At 40.8% G+C, this 14,655-nt stretch overlaps 1 protein-coding gene across 1 annotated transcript; it reads right to left on the reverse strand.

The window, feature by feature from the left end:
* Positions 1–12,513: 12,513 nt before the first annotated feature.
* Positions 12,514–14,443, reverse strand: LOC123447397 (transcription factor TB1-like). Its single transcript, XM_045123993.1, has 2 exons — positions 12,873–14,443; positions 12,514–12,594 (listed from the first exon to the last, which is right to left on the reverse strand). The coding sequence occupies exon 1, from the start codon at positions 13,966–13,968 to the stop codon at positions 12,895–12,897; it is 1,074 nt and encodes a 357-aa protein (XP_044979928.1). The 5' UTR covers positions 13,969–14,443; the 3' UTR covers positions 12,514–12,594; positions 12,873–12,894.
* Positions 14,444–14,655: the final 212 nt, after the last annotated feature.

Consider the following 14,655-nt stretch of genomic DNA (forward strand, 5'->3'; position numbering starts at 1 on the left):
TCTCATACCTCTCGATCCGGGCGTTCTTCTGAAAGATAAACTTCAACTCCTGGAACATCTCAAATGCTCCATGACGCTCAAAGCGACGTTGAAGTCCCGGTTCTAAGCCATACAAGACTGCACATTGAACTATTGAGTAGTCCTCCTTACGTGCTAACCAAGCGTTCTTAACATCCTGATCAGCCGTAGCGGGTGGTTCATCTCCTAGCGCAGCATTAAGGACATAATCCTTCTTTCCAGCTTGTAAGATAAGCCTAAGATTACGAGCCCAGTCTACAAAGTTGCTTCCTTCATCTTTCAACTTAGCTTTCTCTAGGAACGTATTAAAATTCAGGATGACACTTGCGTGAGCCATGATCTACAACACAAATATATTCAAAGTGGACTTAGACTATGTTCAAGATAATTAGAGTTCAACTTAATCAAATTATATGCTAAACTCCCACTCAAAAAGTACATCTCTCTAGTCATTTGAGTGGTTCATGATCCACCTATACTATCCCAAGTCCGATCATCACGTGAGTCGGGAGTAGTTTCAGTGGTAAGCATCCCTATGCTAATCATATCATCTATATGATTCATGATCGACCTTTCGGTCTCATGTGTTCTGAGGCCATGTGTGCACATGCTAGGCTCGTCAAGCTTAACCCGAGTGTTCCGCGTGCGCAACTGTTTTGCACCCGTTGTATGTGAACGTTGAGTCTATCACACCCGATCATCACGTGGTGTCTCGAAACGACGAGCTGTAGCAACGGTGCACAGTCGGGGAGAACACAATTTCGTCTTGAAATTTTAGTGAGATATCACCTCATAATGCTACCGTCGTTCTTAGCAAAATAAGGTGCATAAAAAGGATTAACATCACATGCAATTCATAAGTGACATGATATGGCCATCATCACGTGCTTCTTGATCTCCATCACCAAAGCACCGGCACGATCTTCTTGTCACCGGCGCCACACCATGATCTCCATCATCATGATCTCCATCAACGTGTCGCCATCGGGGTTGTCGTGCTACCTATGCTATCACTACTAAAGCTACATCCTAGCAAAATAGTAAACGCATCTGCAAGCACATATGTTAGTATACAGACAACCCTATGGCTCCTGCCGGTTGCCGTACCATCGACGTGCAAGTCGATATTTCTATTACAACATGATCATCTCATACATCCAATATATCACATCACATCATTGGCCATATCACATCACAATCATACCCTGCAAAAACAAGTTAGACGTCCTCTAATTTTGTTGTTGCATGTTTTACGTGGTGACCAAGGGTATCTAGTAGGATCGCATCTTACTTACGCAAACACCACAACGGAGATATATGAGTTGCTATTTAACCTCATCCAAGGACCTCCTCGGTCAAATCCGATTCAACTAAAGTTGGAGAAACCGTCACTTGCCAGTCATCTTTGAGCAAATGGGGTTACTCGTAACGATGAAACCAGCCTCTCGTAAGCGTACGAGTAATGTCGGTCCAAGCCGCTTCAATCCAACAATACCGCGGAATCAAGAAAAGACTAAGGAGGGCAGCAAAACGCACATCACCGCCCACAAAACCTTTTGTGTTCTACTCGAGAAGACATCTACGCATGAACCTAGCTCATGATGCCACTGTTGGGGAACGTCGCATGGGAAACAAAAATTTTCCTACGCGCACGAAGACCTATCATGGTGATGTCCATCTACGAGAGGGGATGAGTGATCTACGTACCCTTGTAGATCGTACAGCAGAAGCGTTTAGAGAACGCGGTTGATGTAGTGGAACGTCCTCACGTCCCTCGATCCGCCCCGCGAACAATCCCGCGATCAGTCCCACGATCTAGTACCGAACGGACGGCACCTCCGCGTTCAGCACACGTACAGCTCGACGATGATCTCGGCCTTCTTGATCCAGCAAGAGAGACGGAGAGGTAGAAGAGTTCTCCGGCAGCGTGACGGCGCTCCGGAGGTTGGTGATGATCTTGTCTCAGCAGGGCTCCGCCCGAGCTCCGCAGAAACACGATCTAGAGGAAAAACTATGGAGGTATGTGGTCGGGCAGCCGTGAGAAAGTCGTCTCAAATCTGCCCTAAAAGCCCCATATATATAGGAGGAGGGAGGGGGACCTTGCCTTGGGGTCCAAGGGATCCCCAAGGGGTCGGCCGAGCCAGGGGGGAGGACTCTCCCCCCCCAAACCGAGTCCTACTTGGTTTGGTGGGAGGGAGTCCTTCCCCCTTCCCACTTCTTCCTTTTTTTTTCCTTTCCTTTGATTTTTTCTTCCTTGGCGCATAGGGGATTGGTGGGCTGTCCCACCAGCCCACTAAGGGCTGGTGTGACCCCCCAAATGCCTATGGGCTTCCCCGGAGTGGGTTGCTCCCCTCCGGTGAACTCCCGGAACCCATTCGTCATTCCCGGTACATTCCCGGTAACTCCGAAAACCTTCCGGTAATCAAATGAGGTCATCCTATATATCAATCTTCGTTTCCGGACCATTCCGGAAACCGTCGTGATGTCCGTGATCTCATCCGGGACTCCGAACAACATTCGGTAACCAACCATATAACTCAAATACGCATAAAACAACGTCGAACCTTAAGTGTGCAGACCCTGCGGGTTCGAGAACTATGTAGACATGACCCGAGAGACTCCTCGGTCAATATCCAATAGCGGGACCTGGATGCCCATATTGGATCCTACATATTCTACGAAGATCTTATCGTTTGAACCTCAGTGCCAAGGATTCGTATAATCCCGTATGTCATTCCCTTTGTCCTTCGGTATGTTACTTGCCCGAGATTCGATGTCAGTATCCGCATACCTATTTCAATCTCGTTTACCGGCAAGTCTCTTTACTCGTTCCGTAATACAAGATCCCGCAACTTACACTAAGTTACATTGCTTGCAAGGCTTGTGTGTGATGTTGTATTACCGAGTGGGCCCCGAGATACCTCTCCGTCACACGGAGTGACAAATCCCAGTCTTGATCCATACTAACTCAACTAACACCTTCGGAGATACCTGTAGAGCATCTTTATATTCACCCAGTTACGTTGCGACGTTTGATACACACAAAGCATTCCTCCGGTGTCAGTGAGTTATATGATCTCATGGTCATAGGAATAAATACTTGACACGCAGAAAACAGTAGCAACAAAATGACACGATCAACATGCTACGTCTATTAGTTTGGGTCTAGTCCATCACGCGATTCTCCCAATGACGTGATCCAGTTATCAAGCAACAACACCTTGTTCATAATCAGAAGACACTGATTATCATTGATCAACTGGCTAGCCAACTAGAGGCATGCTAGGGACGGTGTTTTGTCTATGTATCCACACATGTAAATGAGTCTTCATTCAATACAATTATAGCATGGATAATAAACTATTATCTTGATACAGGAATTATAATAATAACTATACATTTATTATTGCCTCTAGGGCATAATTCCAACAGTGGGTGCATGCACGAGGCTGCATCAACGGTACGCCCATTTCTCGCGTTCCTCTCAGCTTGGCTGAGAGGGCTGTTTCATGTCGATAGGTTTGATTCATGTACTTACACAGTTTAACTTACTACATTTCCATGTGTTAATATTATATATCTGTATCTGATATGTTTGATCCATGTACGTACATAGTTTAACTTAGTCAATTCGTTGTGCTAATATTATACATTATCTATCTTGTAGTCATATTCCATCGACATGCTCAATAGGATATAATGATAACCGCTTGGAAACTCTACCACCACATTTGCAAATTGACCGGGAGATGTACAAACCAAAATTATTCTCTTTCCATAATTAATATTGCTGTCTAATTGTTCTGCAGATGAGATCCATTAATATAATATTAAGTGAATACTACTACCATATCAACAGAATACTGAATACTATTACCGTATCAACAGAATACTGAATACTATTACCGTATCAACAGAATACTGAATACTACTACCGTATGAAGTTCATGGTCAATTAACACGGCATCACCAAAATTGAAGCATTTTTCTGCAGATACAATCGAAGTGATTTCTGCAAGCAGAATTTAGTTCACACCATGTTCACATGGTTGCCTACTTAAGGGCCAAGTGATATGTGCGTACGTGCATAGTTGCTTTGCTGAAGAACATGTTTTCATTACATAAATATATGTATTATCTATTGGCTAGCTGCTGTCCGGCCGGGCTGAAGCATTGGTCCGTAGTACTCTGGTACTTCGCGGGAGAAGTACCTTAGTGCTAGTGAGGTACGTATTGCATGTTCACATATACAATTGCCTTTGTCTTTCTTAACTGAAGTACTTCAGAATGACAAGACAAGATACATGTGGACACTGTTTGTCCTAATTTCTTCTAGTACAGCATGCATGTGACCTTTGAGGCAAGTTGCTGGACATGCATGCATGCAATTAATCTGTGTACATTTTCCATGCAGAAATAGTTGATTTTACTGCTACTGCTAGCTTATCGTGCGGTGACATTTGGCCGACACACCCAGCAGATGCAGGCGGCGTGCAGCAGCACTCTCTGTCTCTGATTCATGGTAACTAAATTCCTTTATGGACATTCGCTGCTGCTGCGTGTTGCATTGGTTTGAAAACTCCATAGATTGGTAGGAGTATTGTCATATTTAGCTTGCGGATTTACTCTCTAGCTATATACACCTAATTTGATTTTCCGTTTGAAAAAATGTGTCTTAGCAAAGCTGGTTCTCATTTTGTTGCTTCTTCCCCCACCTTTACTGCAAGTAAAATTTCCCACAAAATGCCTCTATTAAATACGAATACTTGGTACTTGGTAGCAGTAATTTACTCCTATATAGTATATATTATCCACCTTCATGAAAATGAATTATTTATTCTATGGGAAGTGCTGTCACTAATCCAGAGGTGTTTTTGTTCCATACATTAGTGAATTCTAAACCATTTCCTTCAATTTGGTCCCGGTGTAAATGTGGTAATTAAGCTTCATGAACTACCTGGTAATTTATGATAAAAAGACTTACTTATTTAACACAAATGGCAACGAGATTTGAGGAAATTTAAATTGAGTGCAATACAAAATAGAAAAGTTATTAGTACATTTTTAAAAAGTTAAGCCATACAGCATTGTGAATGAAAATAATAATACAAAACCGGTCTATTAGTGGAGCAATATTTGTGTCCATTGACAATATTATTGTTGCATCTCATGTCAAGCAGAAAGGAAAATTGTGCTCACATTCTATTTTATATGGACAATATATAAGCTCTAGTCTAGATAACAGTCGGCATACTGTATGTTGTAAAATGTTAAATGAAGAGTTCATGGAATCTAAAATAGCAAACAGGGAAACGGCTGAAATGATTATTAATATATGCATGTGTCTCAATTTATGATTGTGCCGGGCTGGAAGCATGCATACATGCATATGTTTCTTAGTATCTGAATTAGGACAATTTTTAAACTATGCCATGGCTCACAAAATCATTATTTGCACATGTATACTCCCTTATTTCCAAATTATTTGTCATTCCAGCTTTGTACTAAGCCAAACTTCACAATATCTGACCAAGCCAATAAAAAAATGTGGTAGTATCTTCTGCATCAAATATACTTTATGGATCTAATGCAACCAATTTGGTGTTCTACATGGTAATATCTTCTACACAACATATAATATAGTACCAAATATTCTAGGACAGAACTAATGCAACTACATTGGTGCTGTACATGTTGATATATTTTTAGACTTGGTCAAATGTAAAGAAATTTGACTAGGACAAAGTAGAACTTCAAATAATTTGGGATAGAGTAGTATTGTATTCTAATCTCAAGGGTGTTAGAAAAGGGAGTACATGATGTAACAGTACTCATACCAGCCCCCAAATTGATATATTTCCATTCTTCTTACTTTAGTTAAATAATTTGGAGGCTCCAAAATTATATTTTGATCACTTGCAGCTCGCTACCTATAATAGAGTACCCAAATTTCATAATTCCTTCACAAGTGGCGAAAAGAACTTAACATACAGCTAGCCCACATGACTACATAAATCATTCAATTTCAAATTAAGAACTAATTTTCTCCTGAGATCAATTTGAAATGATATCATACAATGGTGCTGCAACATGTATGCGTGTGTTCGTCAGCCTTAAAAACTATACTATCTACCATACCACAGCAATTATTGTCGTAAAATCATATATAGAACTAGTACATGCAGATGCAGGTTTTCCTAACATGCATAATTAGATAAAAGTGAGATCGGTGTTTTAACTTTGATGGCGTTAACATGAAGAAAGCAAGATTTCTTGAGAAAGCTAACATATCAACAACGTAGCCCTTTAATTTCATGTCGATAGGTTTGATTCATGTACTTACACAGTTTAACTTACTACATTTCCATGTGTTAATATTATATATCTGTATCTGATATGTTTGATCCATGTACGTACATAGTTTAACTTAGTCAATTCGTTGTGCTAATATTATACATTATCTATCTTGTAGTCATATTCCATCGACATGCTCAATAGGATATAATGATAACCGCTTGGAAACTCTACCACCACATTTGCAAATTGACCGGGAGATGTACAAACCAAAATTATTCTCTTTCCATAATTAATATTGCTGTCTAATTGTTCTGCAGATGAGATCCATTAATATAATATTAAGTGAATACTACTACCATATCAACAGAATACTGAATACTATTACCGTATCAACAGAATACTGAATACTATTACCGTATCAACAGAATACTGAATACTACTACCGTATGAAGTTCATGGTCAATTAACACGGCATCACCAAAATTGAAGCATTTTTCTGCAGATACAATCGAAGTGATTTCTGCAAGCAGAATTTAGTTCACACCATGTTCACATGGTTGCCTACTTAAGGGCCAAGTGATATGTGCGTACGTGCATAGTTGCTTTGCTGAAGAACATGTTTTCATTACATAAATATATGTATTATCTATTGGCTAGCTGCTGTCCGGCCGGGCTGAAGCATTGGTCCGTAGTACTCTGGTACTTCGCGGGAGAAGTACCTTAGTGCTAGTGAGGTACGTATTGCATGTTCACATATACAATTGCCTTTGTCTTTCTTAACTGAAGTACTTCAGAATGACAAGACAAGATACATGTGGACACTGTTTGTCCTAATTTCTTCTAGTACAGCATGCATGTGACCTTTGAGGCAAGTTGCTGGACATGCATGCATGCAATTAATCTGTGTACATTTTCCATGCAGAAATAGTTGATTTTACTGCTACTGCTAGCTTATCGTGCGGTGACATTTGGCCGACACACCCAGCAGATGCAGGCGGCGTGCAGCAGCACTCTCTGTCTCTGATTCATGGTAACTAAATTCCTTTATGGACATTCGCTGCTGCTGCGTGTTGCATTGGTTTGAAAACTCCATAGATTGGTAGGAGTATTGTCATATTTAGCTTGCGGATTTACTCTCTAGCTATATACACCTAATTTGATTTTCCGTTTGAAAAAATGTGTCTTAGCAAAGCTGGTTCTCATTTTGTTGCTTCTTCCCCCACCTTTACTGCAAGTAAAATTTCCCACAAAATGCCTCTATTAAATACGAATACTTGGTACTTGGTAGCAGTAATTTACTCCTATATAGTATATATTATCCACCTTCATGAAAATGAATTATTTATTCTATGGGAAGTGCTGTCACTAATCCAGAGGTGTTTTTGTTCCATACATTAGTGAATTCTAAACCATTTCCTTCAATTTGGTCCCGGTGTAAATGTGGTAATTAAGCTTCATGAACTACCTGGTAATTTATGATAAAAAGACTTACTTATTTAACACAAATGGCAACGAGATTTGAGGAAATTTAAATTGAGTGCAATACAAAATAGAAAAGTTATTAGTACATTTTTAAAAAGTTAAGCCATACAGCATTGTGAATGAAAATAATAATACAAAACCGGTCTATTAGTGGAGCAATATTTGTGTCCATTGACAATATTATTGTTGCATCTCATGTCAAGCAGAAAGGAAAATTGTGCTCACATTCTATTTTATATGGACAATATATAAGCTCTAGTCTAGATAACAGTCGGCATACTGTATGTTGTAAAATGTTAAATGAAGAGTTCATGGAATCTAAAATAGCAAACAGGGAAACGGCTGAAATGATTATTAATATATGCATGTGTCTCAATTTATGATTGTGCCGGGCTGGAAGCATGCATACATGCATATGTTTCTTAGTATCTGAATTAGGACAATTTTTAAACTATGCCATGGCTCACAAAATCATTATTTGCACATGTATACTCCCTTATTTCCAAATTATTTGTCATTCCAGCTTTGTACTAAGCCAAACTTCACAATATCTGACCAAGCCAATAAAAAAATGTGGTAGTATCTTCTGCATCAAATATACTTTATGGATCTAATGCAACCAATTTGGTGTTCTACATGGTAATATCTTCTACACAACATATAATATAGTACCAAATATTCTAGGACAGAACTAATGCAACTACATTGGTGCTGTACATGTTGATATATTTTTAGACTTGGTCAAATGTAAAGAAATTTGACTAGGACAAAGTAGAACTTCAAATAATTTGGGATAGAGTAGTATTGTATTCTAATCTCAAGGGTGTTAGAAAAGGGAGTACATGATGTAACAGTACTCATACCAGCCCCCAAATTGATATATTTCCATTCTTCTTACTTTAGTTAAATAATTTGGAGGCTCCAAAATTATATTTTGATCACTTGCAGCTCGCTACCTATAATAGAGTACCCAAATTTCATAATTCCTTCACAAGTGGCGAAAAGAACTTAACATACAGCTAGCCCACATGACTACATAAATCATTCAATTTCAAATTAAGAACTAATTTTCTCCTGAGATCAATTTGAAATGATATCATACAATGGTGCTGCAACATGTATGCGTGTGTTCGTCAGCCTTAAAAACTATACTATCTACCATACCACAGCAATTATTGTCGTAAAATCATATATAGAACTAGTACATGCAGATGCAGGTTTTCCTAACATGCATAATTAGATAAAAGTGAGATCGGTGTTTTAACTTTGATGGCGTTAACATGAAGAAAGCAAGATTTCTTGAGAAAGCTAACATATCAACAACGTAGCCCTTTAATTTCATGTCGATAGGTTTGATTCATGTACTTACACAGTTTAACTTACTACATTTCCATGTGTTAATATTATATATCTGTATCTGATATGTTTGATCCATGTACGTACATAGTTTAACTTAGTCAATTCGTTGTGCTAATATTATACATTATCTATCTTGTAGTCATATTCCATCGACATGCTCAATAGGATATAATGATAACCGCTTGGAAACTCTACCACCACATTTGCAAATTGACCGGGAGATGTACAAACCAAAATTATTCTCTTTCCATAATTAATATTGCTGTCTAATTGTTCTGCAGATGAGATCCATTAATATAATATTAAGTGAATACTACTACCATATCAACAGAATACTGAATACTATTACCGTATCAACAGAATACTGAATACTATTACCGTATCAACAGAATACTGAATACTACTACCGTATGAAGTTCATGGTCAATTAACACGGCATCACCAAAATTGAAGCATTTTTCTGCAGATACAATCGAAGTGATTTCTGCAAGCAGAATTTAGTTCACACCATGTTCACATGGTTGCCTACTTAAGGGCCAAGTGATATGTGCGTACGTGCATAGTTGCTTTGCTGAAGAACATGTTTTCATTACATAAATATATGTATTATCTATTGGCTAGCTGCTGTCCGGCCGGGCTGAAGCATTGGTCCGTAGTACTCTGGTACTTCGCGGGAGAAGTACCTTAGTGCTAGTGAGGTACGTATTGCATGTTCACATATACAATTGCCTTTGTCTTTCTTAACTGAAGTACTTCAGAATGACAAGACAAGATACATGTGGACACTGTTTGTCCTAATTTCTTCTAGTACAGCATGCATGTGACCTTTGAGGCAAGTTGCTGGACATGCATGCATGCAATTAATCTGTGTACATTTTCCATGCAGAAATAGTTGATTTTACTGCTACTGCTAGCTTATCGTGCGGTGACATTTGGCCGACACACCCAGCAGATGCAGGCGGCGTGCAGCAGCACTCTCTGTCTCTGATTCATGGTAACTAAATTCCTTTATGGACATTCGCTGCTGCTGCGTGTTGCATTGGTTTGAAAACTCCATAGATTGGTAGGAGTATTGTCATATTTAGCTTGCGGATTTACTCTCTAGCTATATACACCTAATTTGATTTTCCGTTTGAAAAAATGTGTCTTAGCAAAGCTGGTTCTCATTTTGTTGCTTCTTCCCCCACCTTTACTGCAAGTAAAATTTCCCACAAAATGCCTCTATTAAATACGAATACTTGGTACTTGGTAGCAGTAATTTACTCCTATATAGTATATATTATCCACCTTCATGAAAATGAATTATTTATTCTATGGGAAGTGCTGTCACTAATCCAGAGGTGTTTTTGTTCCATACATTAGTGAATTCTAAACCATTTCCTTCAATTTGGTCCCGGTGTAAATGTGGTAATTAAGCTTCATGAACTACCTGGTAATTTATGATAAAAAGACTTACTTATTTAACACAAATGGCAACGAGATTTGAGGAAATTTAAATTGAGTGCAATACAAAATAGAAAAGTTATTAGTACATTTTTAAAAAGTTAAGCCATACAGCATTGTGAATGAAAATAATAATACAAAACCGGTCTATTAGTGGAGCAATATTTGTGTCCATTGACAATATTATTGTTGCATCTCATGTCAAGCAGAAAGGAAAATTGTGCTCACATTCTATTTTATATGGACAATATATAAGCTCTAGTCTAGATAACAGTCGGCATACTGTATGTTGTAAAATGTTAAATGAAGAGTTCATGGAATCTAAAATAGCAAACAGGGAAACGGCTGAAATGATTATTAATATATGCATGTGTCTCAATTTATGATTGTGCCGGGCTGGAAGCATGCATACATGCATATGTTTCTTAGTATCTGAATTAGGACAATTTTTAAACTATGCCATGGCTCACAAAATCATTATTTGCACATGTATACTCCCTTATTTCCAAATTATTTGTCATTCCAGCTTTGTACTAAGCCAAACTTCACAATATCTGACCAAGCCAATAAAAAAATGTGGTAGTATCTTCTGCATCAAATATACTTTATGGATCTAATGCAACCAATTTGGTGTTCTACATGGTAATATCTTCTACACAACATATAATATAGTACCAAATATTCTAGGACAGAACTAATGCAACTACATTGGTGCTGTACATGTTGATATATTTTTAGACTTGGTCAAATGTAAAGAAATTTGACTAGGACAAAGTAGAACTTCAAATAATTTGGGATAGAGTAGTATTGTATTCTAATCTCAAGGGTGTTAGAAAAGGGAGTACATGATGTAACAGTACTCATACCAGCCCCCAAATTGATATATTTCCATTCTTCTTACTTTAGTTAAATAATTTGGAGGCTCCAAAATTATATTTTGATCACTTGCAGCTCGCTACCTATAATAGAGTACCCAAATTTCATAATTCCTTCACAAGTGGCGAAAAGAACTTAACATACAGCTAGCCCACATGACTACATAAATCATTCAATTTCAAATTAAGAACTAATTTTCTCCTGAGATCAATTTGAAATGATATCATACAATGGTGCTGCAACATGTATGCGTGTGTTCGTCAGCCTTAAAAACTATACTATCTACCATACCACAGCAATTATTGTCGTAAAATCATATATAGAACTAGTACATGCAGATGCAGGTTTTCCTAACATGCATAATTAGATAAAAGTGAGATCGGTGTTTTAACTTTGATGGCGTTAACATGAAGAAAGCAAGATTTCTTGAGAAAGCTAACATATCAACAACGTAGCCCTTTAATCTGATGGTGGTGATGTTACCAGATTGATACTTGATGCTTCAAATCTGAAAGCTTTTCTCTTACCAATCAGCACTACCTGGAGTGATAAGCACATAGATGTTCTATAAATCCGCCTACTCCTTTTTCAGCAGATCCGATCAGAATTTAATCCAATGTTTGTGACTTTTGAGTACCACCATGCTTAAGTTGTTGTTTTTATATGGAATTATATGAAATGAAACTATATGCATGCATATAAACATATTTTGCTATGTATTACTCCCTCCAATCCAACAGTGTTGTGGTTTTATATCAAATTGACCTAAAACGACGAAACTTATTTTGGATTGGAGGGAGTGGTACATAAGAATTTATCACGATGCTTGTGAGTATATGTATGTAACATTGAGAGCGCATGTTGCTTGTTAAAGCTATTCCAAGTATTATGATCCACAGGCAACAAGGACTGTTTTAGGAAATGAAACAACAGAAAATCAAACTCATATGTAACATTGAGAGTGCATGTTGTTTGTTAAAGCTCCTCCAAGTATTACGATCCGGAGGCAACAGGAAACTGTTTTATGAAATGAAACAATTGAAAATCAAACTCATCTGCCATTCATATCAATTGCCACTCATCAAATATATCAACTCATTCACCAGAATACCTGCAGATCTGATCGGATTCGAGTTTGACAATCATAGAATTAAGGAAACGGAGATTAGAATCCACGCATGAATTACATGAATTAATCAGCAGAAGTTCTGGACTAGTAGCTACAACTACAATACTGCATCATGCAATGACCAAGGCAAGTTCAGCGGCACGGAGCTAATTCACAAGCTAGAACAAATTATTGCTCAAATCATCCATGGAACAAAGCAGGATATATATATATATATATATAAATTAAGTGCACGTTCAAGGCGAGACAGCGGAAGTAGTTCTTGTACCGTGTACGCACGTCGTCGCTTCTCAGTAGTGCTGGGAGTTGGCAAACACCACTCCACCGAGCTCCCATTGCTGCTCCAGCTGGTGCTGGTAGTAGTTGCCGATGCTGCCGTACCCTCCATTGCCGAAGCCAGCCATGATCGCTTCGCTCGGCATGGACGACGAGCACCCCTCCTCCAATTCAGCGCCTGGCGTGTTCATGGACGAGGAGCGATTGATCAAATTGTTGGGGCTGGTGACCAACTCGTCCAGCCTCGCCGCCGCCATGCCGGTGGTTGCCGGCTCGATGTTGATTGTGGACGCGAGCGTCACCCATCGCATCCGGTTCTTCTCCCTCGTCCGCTCCCTTGCCCTCTCCCTCGCCTTTGTCCTCGACTCCTTGTCGGGGATCAGGTGCGCACTGGCCAATTTCCTTTGCGGCTTGGGGTTGGCGGGTGCCCTTTTGGAAGCCCTCGGCGCCGGCTTCTTCCCGTCGGCGTGATCACCACCTCCAGCCTCCGTCCCTGGCTGCTTGTGCTTGCCGTCGGCGACGGAGAGGCTGCTGGAGCCGTCCTCCTCGCAGTCGGAGGACGCCTCGTCAGTCATGACCTCCTTGATGGCGCCCTTTGACGTATTGAGGAGCCATTGCACCGTCTTGCTGGCCTTGTCGAAGCCGAGCATGTCCTGGAGCGCGAAGAACTTGCGGGCGACGTCGAGGGACAGCCGCATCCGCCGGTCCCTCATCCCGCCGGCGGTGCATATCTTGCTGTGACGGTCTTTCCTAGCGGCCGCGCTGTCGAGGCCTCCACCGCCGTGCAGGCCTTGTGCCTTTCCAGCCCCGTCTGGCCTGGGCGCCGGCGCCTGATCCATCAGAAGCAGCTCCGACGGCGACTGGTCGTCGATCTCGGCTGCTGGCGGCGTGGCCTCACCGGCACCGGAACCGGCACCGGCACCGGCACAGAGGTAGTTGTGGTGGAAAGGGTCGGCGGCGAATGCAGGGGAGGAATGGTAGTAGAGCAAGGATTGGTGATCCGGCGCCTTTGGGGAGGGAGGGCTGAGCTGCAGCTGCTGGTAAAGGGGTAAGTCCATGGGGCTTGGGGAATCATAGAAAGGAAACATGCTTTAGTGATGTGACTCCAAGGCCCCTGAGACCTCTCGTCTCTAGGCCCTCGGAAGAAGAGCGACTGCTAGCTAGCTGCAGCTGCGCGCGTCTACTGTGCGTCTGTGCGTGAGAGAGAGAGAGGGGTGTGGCCTAGGAGCTATGATCAGATGTATCCCGACTCCGGCCATGCATAAGCTCTTCACGCTTGTGTGTCTGCGTGTGGAGGAGAGAAGGAGAGAGATGGTTAAAGAGGTCTAGCAGGCTAGCACCTGCAGGAGGAGATAAATCTCTCTTGAGAGTGTTGCAGAGGGGCGATGAGGAGGAGGAGCGGTACTGGTACCTAGCTCATATATCCTGGGTTCACACACACACACACACACACACAGAGCATGGGCTCTTGTGTGGGAGGGCTACTAGCTAGCTAGGGAGAGAGTGCTTGTGGTTAGAGGGATTGATGCCTAGAATTTTAGATGTGAATACTCTCCCTACCTGAGAGGGGTGTGCCATCTTATAGCACACCGCCGTGCTAGAGAGAGAGAGAGAGAGAGAGAGAGAGCTGTGTGTGTGTGTGTGTCTGTGTGTGTGAAAGAAAGAGAGAGGGAGAGAGGGAGTCTTATTGTGGTGCGTGGATAGGGAGAGAAGGACACTGCTGGGGGAAAGGGCATGTGTGCATGTTGGAATGCTATTGGCTACTAGTGACCTAG

Source organism: Hordeum vulgare, chromosome 4H (genome assembly GCF_904849725.1).
Source record: "Hordeum vulgare subsp. vulgare chromosome 4H, MorexV3_pseudomolecules_assembly, whole genome shotgun sequence".
NCBI classification, from domain to species: Eukaryota; Viridiplantae; Streptophyta; class Magnoliopsida; order Poales; family Poaceae; genus Hordeum; species Hordeum vulgare.

Excerpts from the sequence above, each read along its gene's own strand:
- LOC123447397 (XM_045123993.1), bottom strand. The coding sequence starts at position 13,968 with ATGTTTCCTTTCTATGATTCCCCAAGCCCCATGGACTTACCCCTTTAC.